The 9,816-nt window shown below is 50.7% G+C and overlaps 2 protein-coding genes across 2 annotated transcripts; one reads left to right on the top strand and one right to left on the bottom strand.

Annotated features, from left to right (window-relative positions):
• Positions 1-1,938: 1,938 nt before the first annotated feature.
• On the bottom strand, positions 1,939-9,471 carry ZNF428 (zinc finger protein 428). The gene is made up of 3 exons (XM_077131625.1): positions 9,107-9,471; positions 7,044-7,254; positions 1,939-2,608 (listed from the first exon to the last, which is right to left on the bottom strand). The coding sequence occupies exons 2-3, from the start codon at positions 7,117-7,119 to the stop codon at positions 2,109-2,111; spliced, it is 576 nt and encodes a 191-aa protein (XP_076987740.1). The 5' UTR covers positions 7,120-7,254; positions 9,107-9,471; the 3' UTR covers positions 1,939-2,108.
• Positions 5,102-8,165, top strand: SRRM5 (serine/arginine repetitive matrix 5). Its single transcript, XM_077131619.1, has one exon. The coding sequence runs from the start codon at positions 5,132-5,134 to the stop codon at positions 7,082-7,084; it is 1,953 nt and encodes a 650-aa protein (XP_076987734.1). The 5' UTR covers positions 5,102-5,131; the 3' UTR covers positions 7,085-8,165.
• Positions 9,472-9,816: the final 345 nt, after the last annotated feature.

Genomic DNA, 9,816 nt, shown 5'->3' with positions numbered 1-9,816 from the left:
GTGTTGGTCACCAATGTGATTAAAAATCATCAATAACTCGGTAGGGACTACACTCCTTCAAGTCCAGTGGTGCCATTTCTGGGCTCAGTGGCTAAAAACGTATGCCCTGCATCTGTCAAACCTGCGCTCTGCTTCTTTCTAGCCGAGAGACATCTGACATGCATCTCAGTGTTTTTATGGGCTCCCAGTCATGGCAGTTGAAAAATGGGCTCAGACTATGCCCATATTACCTAGTACAGGCCTAGCACACCAAAAGCCCTTAGTGTAGGGTTCCAATGTCATATGCCCAAGCTTTTAGGTCATATTTCCCATCTCATTCAAGAGAGAAGCCAATATTCATATGATGGCTTGTAGCCCTCTGCCCCCACATCCCACTCTCCTGCCCCCTAATCCCCTCAGCTCTAACCTTGTGGGTCTGTGTACTCTTCTGCCAACATCCCAAGCAGATCCCTAATTCATAAAGATCTGGTCCACTTAAAGCACTTGTTCCAGGGCCTTGATCACTGGGTGCTGAATTAACAACGGCCATTAGGATAATTCAGGTTCTATTCTATTCTTGAAGATTCATATTTGCCAAGCTTCTAGGAGTTAACACCTGTAAAGTGCCTTAGAACAGGCCTTGGCTCACAGTAATGCTCAGGAAATGGTAGAAGCATTATAATTAGGCTTCTATTTTGCAAAGGAGCCTCAGTGCCAAGCTTCTGCAAATTAGTCCTTCCCATCTCAGAGCAGGAGCTAAGGTTTTGAGGAGGCTGTAAGGAGTTAGCCTTCTGACCTCATCTCCTGGACCCTCCCCTCTGGCCTCCTCTAGCCTGGACTGCTTGTCCCCATAGATCTGCACAGCTTCCTCCCTCACATCTTTCCATCTCTTTTCAAAGCTCACCTTCTCAGGGAGAACTATACTACTTAAAATTGCAACCCCCTCTAGCACCCTGTTCTCCCTTCTCTGCTTTATTTCTCCCTGCAGCATTTACCACCTTTGGTATATGGTCTATCTCACTTGTTTATCATCTGTTTCCACCAGTATCCACCCCTCCCCCATGTTAACGCCATGAGAACAAGGATTTTCTTTTATCTATTCCATCACTTTAACATAGAGCAGTATGCAAAAAGTATTTGTTAAATGAATTAATAAACCACCATCTCTGCCTCAGAGTTATTCTAAGGACTTGATCTTATGGAAATAAAATGTCGCAATCTCTAAGTGCTGGGAAAATAGCAGCTATAATTATAATTAGGGTTCTGTTTTAGTAAGTTCCTAGATGCACAGCTTCCATGAGTCAACATATATAAAGCACTTGGCACCCAGGAAGTGCTCAGTAAATGTAGCTATAATTATAATTAAAAAGTTCTCTGTGAAGATTTTTAGGCAGTGTGGCAGGGAGCACTAACTACCTTCCAAAATCCACTTTCTGATTTCTGGGCGCTTGGCTAGACTGCCTTTCCCAGGCTCGCGTGCAGTTAGCTGTGGCCATATGACTAATTTTCTCAGCAAAGGAATATAAATGGAAGCAACTTCAGTCTGGGGTTTGTAAGAGAACCTGTGTACCTCTCTATGCTTTTTTCCCTCTTCTACCAGCAGAACTTGGCACCCTGGCTGTGGTGATGACAGGCTTAAGGGATGTCCTGGGTCCCCAAATGGCCATATGGAGGAGAGCTGCTCGCTAACCTGAAACACCCACTCCAGACTATTGTGTGCACAAAGAAATTTCTGTTGTTTTGGGTCCTTTACATTTGGGGGTCTACTTGTTAGTGCAGATTGCCTATATGATACAGGTGCCATATGTCTCAAAGTGAATCCATGGAAGCCACAATGAACAGCAGCACTCGGTAAACATTAATTATCTTGGCAGTGATGGTTCTAAGGCTCCCCAGAGCAGGTGCCCAGCGGGATGGCAGGATAAATACAAACATGCACACACCAAGCACACGCTGGACTGACACACACAGAATCTGGCTTTTATTCTGGCCTTCACACATCTACTGCTAAAACAACACAGACTGGCGACACCCCCCCCACCCCTTGACCACTGCGGCCACCTCCGTTCCCCGAGCTCCCTCCTCCCCAACTGCCCCTTCTGTCAGGCTCCTTGGGCGGGGGGCTCTGCCTACACCTCACCCCGGGCATGCAGCATAAAGTGTCCATGCAGCTCCCCCAGGTTGTCGAAGGAATCCTCACACTCTGTACAGTGGAAGGTGCCCTCCTCCTCCTCTTCTTCCTCTTCTTCCCTCCCAGCTGGTCGCCCCTCCCCAGCCCGTGGCGCCTCCTCCTCTTCCTCCCCAAGGGCCCTGCCTTCAGAGGCTGGCGCTTCCTGGGAGGCTGTAGCAGGGCAGCAGAGCCGGCAAGGTGGGGTGCCTGGTAGAGCCTCCCCAAGGGGTGGGCGACCACAAAGCTGGCAGGGCTGGGCCGGAGGGCCTGGGGGCTGGGCTGCGCGGGGGGCCCGGCGGGATGGGCCACCACGGCCACTCCCCAGGCGCTGCTTCACCTTGTAGCCAGGGTCATACTCAGGATCGTCAGTGGTCTCTTCCTCCTCCTCCTCTTCATCTTCTTCCTCTTCAGAGTCCGGCTCTGAGAGAGTGTATTCGGAATCAGAGGAATGCTCGGGGCCTGGCAAGGGGGTGGATGGAGAAAGACTAGGGCATCAGAAGACAAAGGGCCAGGCCTGCTGTCCCCTCCCTAAGCTTGATTCAGCTGGCAACAGTATGGACGGGGTAGTCTGTACACACACCCCTTCCCCACAGATGAATCCCCAGCATGCAGGACAGGGCCAGGCACCTAGCAAGTGCTCAGTATCTACATATCAAAAGAATGAGGGTTTTGCAAGAACCACACCTTGGGCTCAATAAGAATAAGGTCATTGTAGCTCAATAAGGACAAGGTCATAGTAGCAGAGGTCAGAAAAGCAAAGGCAGCAGCAGCATCCCCAGCTAAACCTTTTTCAGAGCTGACTTCACCTAAGCCTCATGACAACTTTTAGGGAAGTGCTATTGTTTTCCCCAGTTGACAAGTGGGGAAACCGAGGTCCTGGCAAGTGAGATGATTCACTCTTCCACGGTCACACAGCTTCCAATAGGGAAAGCTAAATGTAGGCACTGGCCTACACTGAATCATTTTAGGGAATCCAACGTTTGAACACATATTTAAGCAAATTACAACACACATAAATGTATATGTGTGCATTCTGATATATGTGCTTTTTTCCCCTTATACAGACATTACTGTGATTTGGGGGATACTATTGTCTAGGACAAGCTTAGGTTTAAAAATGGGGGGGGGGGGTGAGATTTAAAAATCAATTTTCAGAACACTATAACATGGGCAGTCATTATTGGGGGTGTGGGGGTTGCGCACACTTAGAGCAGAGAGGCCGGTGACTGCAGTGTAGGAAATGCCAGCTTCTTCAGCGTGGTTGTGGCAGCCTGCCAAAAGCATCTCAAAGGACTGCAACCAGTCCATCCCGACCATCCTGGCCCCCCTTCCAACAGTTCTCCAACATCCAAAGGGAAAATATTAAAACTGAGCCAGCCAACAGCTCCTGCCCTTGCTCATGTCATCCTAGTTGCCACAAGGCCCTGCATGTCTCTCTGACCTCATCTCCTGTCCTCGCCATCAGGCTCCTCACTGACATTGTGTGACAGCAGGCTCCTGGCTGGCCTTCAACATCCCAGGCAAATAATGGCCACAAGACTTTTGCCGCCCTTTCTGCAGATGTACCAAGACTCACTCTCTCCCCTCCTCTAGATCTCTGCTCTTGTGTCAACTTCTCAGTGACAACCTGGCCACCCTGTCTACCCAGCATCCCCTCACCTACAGAGCTTACACCCCTGCTTTATTTTCTCCATCTTCTAAATCATTGTGTACCACATTTACTTGTGTTTGTCTATTGCCTGTCCCTGAGAACAGGGACTTTGATTCACTGGTGTGTCTTCAATGTTTAGTAAGGTGCCTGGGGCAAAGAAAGTGTTTAATACATTATTTGGGGAATAAATATCTCTCCATTCAATTTGACGAATGTTTTCTGAGATCTTTACACGTGGTGTTCCATCTGTGGGCAATGTCCTTCCCTATTTTTCCCCATCACCCTTTAGGACACAGCATGAGGCCGCTCTCTTTGGTGAGGCTGTCCCAGATGCCTCATTCCAGGTCATCACATTTCCTACTGCCCTGCTGCTGTCCCAGTGCTGAGTCCTTGAGGCTGTGGCCATCTCTGACCAGGTCTTTTCTCCATCAGACCAGGAGGGCAGACCTGGTCCGACCTGACCCACTGTTGGCTTTCTGGCGTCACCATGTCCATAATAATGCATTGTAAAGGTCCGCTGAATGTCCCTACCTGCATCTTTCTCTGACTCTTACTTGTTGCTGCCTCTGTCCTGCTGCCGCCTGCAATTTAACAAATCGTTCCTGAGGCCTTGTCATGGGTTAACCCCTTTGCCTGTAATGTTGTCCCCTACCTGGCAACTCAGTCTTTGGTCCATCTTCTATGAAGCTCCATCCTCTGAAGCCACTAACCCAGCTGTCCCCAGGTCCCAGGCAGAGGCTTTTCCCTTGTACCCCACACCCTGGATCCCCCTGCCCTGGCATTTACCCATCTCTGCCCCGATTGCCTGAGACTGTGGTCATTTGGGGCTCAGTGAGTCTCCTCATCAGACTGGGAACCCTCAAGGGCAGATCTGACTGATCTTGGGATTTCTAACACTGCCCAGCACCAGACATATGTGTTGAGCAGACAGAGGTGGGCCTTGGGTCCACCTCCTCCAGGCCATGGCCTCTGCTCCCTGCTTGGGGCAATCCTTTTCCTCTGCTAGCAAAGATCTGTTCCTGCCCCTGTAAGGCCCTGTAGCCTACCCTCACCACCCTTGGCAGTGTGTCTGGCTCTGGTCTAACCCGCCAGACTGGAGACTCCTTGAAGGCAGGACCTGCGTCTGACCTATTGCTGAGTCCCCCAGCAAGTCTGAGTATGAGTTGGCTGCAGGAGACATATGCTAAATGGCTGTAAAACACAGAGAAAACACTCCAGTCTGGGTCCAGGACCCCTCCCCTCGCTTTCCTCCTACCTCTGACTTCACCCTACTTACCCTCCCGGGTCTTCAATGCCCACTATGACTTCACCCAGTTGGCCTGGGAAAGACCATGAGGTGGGCATATACAGCTACCAGGTCTTTCATGTCCATCATGACTTCCAGGGCCACCAGCCCTTTCCCACCCACCATGCCTTCTCCACCTACAAGATCCTCAAAGCCCAGCAAGGCCCCAGTGTCCACCAGGCCCCCCAGGCCTCCTGCCTCCTTGAAAACCACCAAATCGGCAATGCCCAACAGCTCCTCAGTATCCACCCAGCCATCAAGAGCTCCCAACTCAGTCATGAGCCCAAGCAGTTCCAAATCTACCAAACTGACAAGTACAAAGGCACCCCCTTCTCACCAGCCTGGCAGCAGAACCCGAGCCCGCAGCAAGGCAAGAACATCCAGCAGGGCCAGCACTGACACCAGGGCCAGCAAGGCCAGCAAGGCCAGTGGGGTGAGACAGCAGCAGCAGCGGGGTACGCACAGCCGGGGCAGAACTCCTGGCAGAAGGGGAAGCCACAAGTCCAAGAGGTCACCCAGCAGGGCCAGCACTCCCAGTGGGATGAGAGCTCATGGTACTAGAGCCAGAATGCCGGGCAGGGTGAGGACCCCTATTTCCCGGCACAGAAACAGTGTGGGGCGAAGTCAAAGCCGGCCTGGAGCCAATAACTGGGAAAGGAGTGACAACCAGCTGGGAAGCAGCAACAGGGAGAAGAGTTACAGTCCACCCGGGGTCTCAGGGGTAGGAAGCAGTTGCAAGCTGGCTATAGCCCTCAGTAGGGCAAAGAGTTACAGTCCGACTAGAGCTTCAGTCAAGGAGAATTACAGTGACTCTCCATCATCATTGAGGAAAGTGAAGAGCTACAGTCAGATAATCACCCCTAACAGGGGAAGGAGTTACAGTCCAACTGAAGTGACCAGCAGGATCAAGGGTTACAACCAGGCTGACATTTCCAGCAGGATAAGAAGCCATAGCCAGTCTAGAACTCCCAGCAGGACCAGAAGCCATAGTTGGTCTAGAACCCCCAGGAGGACCAGAAGCCACAGCTGGTCTAGAACCCCCAGCAGGACCAGAAGCCACAGCCAGTCTAGCACTCCCAGCAGGACCAGAAGCCACAGCCGGTCTAGAACCCCAAGGAGGACCAGAAGCCACAGCTGGTCTAGAACCCCCAGCAGAACCAGAAGCTGCAGCTGGTCTAGAACCCCCAGCAGTACCAGAAGCCACAGCCGGTCTAGAACCCCTAGAAGGGCGAGAGGTCGCAGTCGCAAGAGGACCCACAGCAGAGTGAGAAGTAATGGTTGGAAAAGAACTCACAGTAGGGGAAGTAGTTGTGCCCGGAAGGGAACCCCCAGCCAGATGAAAAGTCGTAGCCAGTCTAGAACCCGCAGCAAGGGGAGAAGTCATGACCAATCTAGAACCCCCAGATGGGAAAGCTGTCATAGTCAGTCTAGAAGCCCCAGTGAGGGGAGAAGTCAAAGCTGGTCTTTAAGTCTGAGCAAAGAAAGAGATCGCAGTCAATCTGGAACTCCCCATAAGGAAAGAGATCATAGTCGATCTAGAACTCCCCGCAAGAGATGTTACAGCCAATCTGGAACCCCCAACAAGGAGAGAGATTGCGGCCAAACCAGAACTTCCCACAAGAGAAATCACAGTCGATCTGGAAATGCCAGCAAGGAGAGAGATCGCAGCCGATCTAGAAGCCCAAGCAAGGAAAGAGAACAAAGTCAATCCAGAAGCCCCAGCAAGGAGAGGGATCGCAGCCAATCTATAAACCCCAACAAGGAGAAAGATCACAGGCAATCTAGAACCCTCAGAAGACCCAGACAGAAGAGAGCCCCTCACAAGGCAAGGAGTCCCAGCCAGAATAGAACTCCCAGTGAGATGGGGAGCTCCTCCCCATCAATAATTCTCAGTGCAGTCCGAACTCCAAACAAGGGTGCTATTCAAGCCAATGCCACCAGCCAGAAGGCCACCTCACCTGGGGAGAGGTCCTCATCGTCTTCTTCCAAGCTGGCATAGCCCCCGGTCTCAGCTGGCTCACGGGTCTCTGTCATAGCCGGGGAGGAAGAGACAGGAGATAGGAGCAGAGCAGCAACTGGGCAGCGTACCTCCCCGGTCAGCTCTCTACAGCCACACCTCTGGCCACAAGTTCTTCTCTAATGCAGGATGTTGGCAGGTGGAGAGGGATACTGGACAGGGGGAAAGAAAGACCTGTGGTGACTGAATAAATTTTTACATAGCACTGTGATCTCAGCAACAGGGACAAGGCAAAAATGGCCCCAGCTCTGACTCTAACTGCCAATAAGGCTTTGGCTGCAGGCCCTGCCCCTCTGTAGCCTTAAGTTCCCCATCTGGGCAACAAGATTGGCTGTGGTTTTTACTCAAAGGGGTGATGAGGGGTGACATTATAAATATTTAACAGGTAGGGATTACTTCGTGTAGCAGTGATATACCAACCAGCAGAAGGATCTCAATATTTAAAAAACAGGTAAGGCTGCACCAGTTCTATATACCTTGGCAAGATGGTATCCAAGTTTGAATCCTAAATCTGCCACTGTCTAGTTAGCATTCCTTCAAACAAATGACTTCTCTAATCTATTTCTTTCTCTGTATGAAACGGATTTCCATAACCATACTTCCATAATTCCTAATAACCATGTTGACAGATTATTGCCATTGTACAGATGAGGAAACTGAGGCAGAGAGAATACACAAATATTTTCTGCCATCTGATAGGTAGCTGATCTTGAATTTAAAGCCATGTCATCCCACTTCTCATAAAATGATTTCTCCCTTGAAAAGATTTTTGAAGACTCAGGTTGATATGTACAAATTGCTAGTATATGGGATGTACTCTATGAACACTGACTGTGACTTCTCCTACCCACACTCCTCTATAAACTTCATTCATTACCGACTTCTCACCTGTCATTGCGCCTGACAGGCCCTTTCACATCTGTGGTTCTTAACACATCCTGTGGTTGCTATCTAGAATGTCTTCTTTCCCCCATCTGCCTCAAGAACTCCTACTCACCCTTTAAAGCCCACCTCAACCTCTGTACTTCTTCCCAGACCCAATACTGCCTTTTCCAAGAAGCCTTCCCTAACTCCTCTTCCTCCTTAAGCACCAAGACCCCCATACACACACACACACAGCATTCTTTTGTCTCCCACTGTACTCCCTTGTGGGACCAGTTAGTAAAGGGGCTAGCCACCTCAGCTGCACCTCTTACAGGCCTGTGCTGGACACTGGGGAAACAATGATGGAAAAGACATGGTCCACTCAAAGCCCAGAGATCAAGTTTAATGCTGACGACTAATTAGAAAAAGATTCAGATCGAAGCCAAGAGGAGGCTGGGGCATAGAAGAGCTGGCATCATTAGCAGAGGCGTTTCCTAAAGAAGATACCAGGACAGGTCTTTTAAGAAAAAAGAGTATACATATTTGTGCAGAGGCCAGTTCTCATGATACGCTATTGCTTGTAGGCCCCATCTAATTTGGGATTCTTTGCCAGGAGAGGCTTCCCGGGCTTAACAAATAAAAACTTAAATTCTATTCTTTAAATTTAAATTTAAGATGAGCAACAAATATTTAATAAATGTATGCTTCCTGCAATGGTTAGGGCATATTTTTCTAAATAATTTATTCGTTGTTCACCTGAAGTTTAAATTTAACTGGCTGACCTATGTTTTACCTGGAAGAACAATCAGGACTTCCTATGAGATTACGTGGGACAATACTCCAGCCCAGGCTACCTTTCCCCAAGCCCACATCACACAGGACCTCTTCCATAATACACTAGACCTCAGGAAGCATCCCTTGATGCACGAGGCCCACTCCTACAAAAGCTTGTGGCAGCCAGAATGGCTCACTATCTTAGAGGGGAATAAAGGAAGTTCCCCTACTATCTTAAGGCACACAATGCCCCGAGCATTATAGCAATCAAATCCCAAAATGCCCTGCGTGAACACAATAAGCACCCATTCCTTCAGGCCAGGGCAAGGCAGCCAGAGTAAAAACCTTACAGGAAACAATACAGACCAATTCCCACAATGCCCTGGGGCGATTCTTCTCAGGATGCCTCGGTTCTATGACGACCACCTTCCATGGTGCCCTGCATCGAAGCACTCCAAACTTTAAGGATGCTCAGCCGAGGATGTGTGACAAATGGTACCGGGTCCCTCGGTAAACTAGAATAATACTTCCCAGGTTGCACCAGATTTATAACGACTAGCAAATCGATTCCCACAATGCTCTAGGGCGGGACGCCTGGTTTTCCCAGGATGCCCCAGAAGAGGGAAAAAGGGAGCCTATGTCTCGCCTTTCGGCCATCACGGCTCAAGACCCCTGCCAGCTGCTCGGTGATGGGGGCCGTTACTCCCATCATGCAGCGGGGCCGTAGCGCCCGCTTCCCAGCATGCCCCGCGCATCCCTGCCCCGGACACTCACCGGCACTGGAGGACACCGCTCCCGCTCGGCGGTGGCAGCTGCACGCCCGGGCTTTGCGCCTGCGCTGCAGGCGGGCTAGAAGGGAGCGCCAGGGACTACGGCGCTTGCGCGGCGAGTTGGACCATTCCTGTCGCACGGTGGGAAGGGGCTATCCGGGTCGAGCCATCAGTGAGGCCCGCGCAGGGGGTTCCAGGCTTCGCCCCTCTCTGGTTTGGTTAACGTGGTACAGTCTGCGGCCCAGTGGAACAAGAAGCTGTATGGCATGCGCGTGCGTGTGCGTATGGGAACGAGCCTTATAAGAA

The sequence above is a fragment of the Tamandua tetradactyla genome, chromosome 16, assembly GCF_023851605.1.
Source record: "Tamandua tetradactyla isolate mTamTet1 chromosome 16, mTamTet1.pri, whole genome shotgun sequence".
NCBI lineage: Eukaryota > Metazoa > Chordata > Mammalia > Pilosa > Myrmecophagidae > Tamandua > Tamandua tetradactyla.
Note: the sequence above shows the minus strand (reverse complement) of the source record. Positions and strands in the feature narration are given on the sequence as shown.

Excerpts from the sequence above, each read along its gene's own strand:
- SRRM5 (XM_077131619.1), top strand. The coding sequence starts at position 5,132 with ATGAGGTGGGCATATACAGCTACCAGGTCTTTCATGTCCATCATGACT.
- ZNF428 (XM_077131625.1), bottom strand. The coding sequence starts at position 7,119 with ATGACAGAGACCCGTGAGCCAGCTGAGACCGGGGGCTATGCCAGCTTG. Across the intron at positions 2,609-7,043 it reads CGATGAGGACCTCTCCCCAG|GCCCCGAGCATTCCTCTGAT; the intron begins GTGAGGTGGCCT and ends CCCCCTTGCCAG.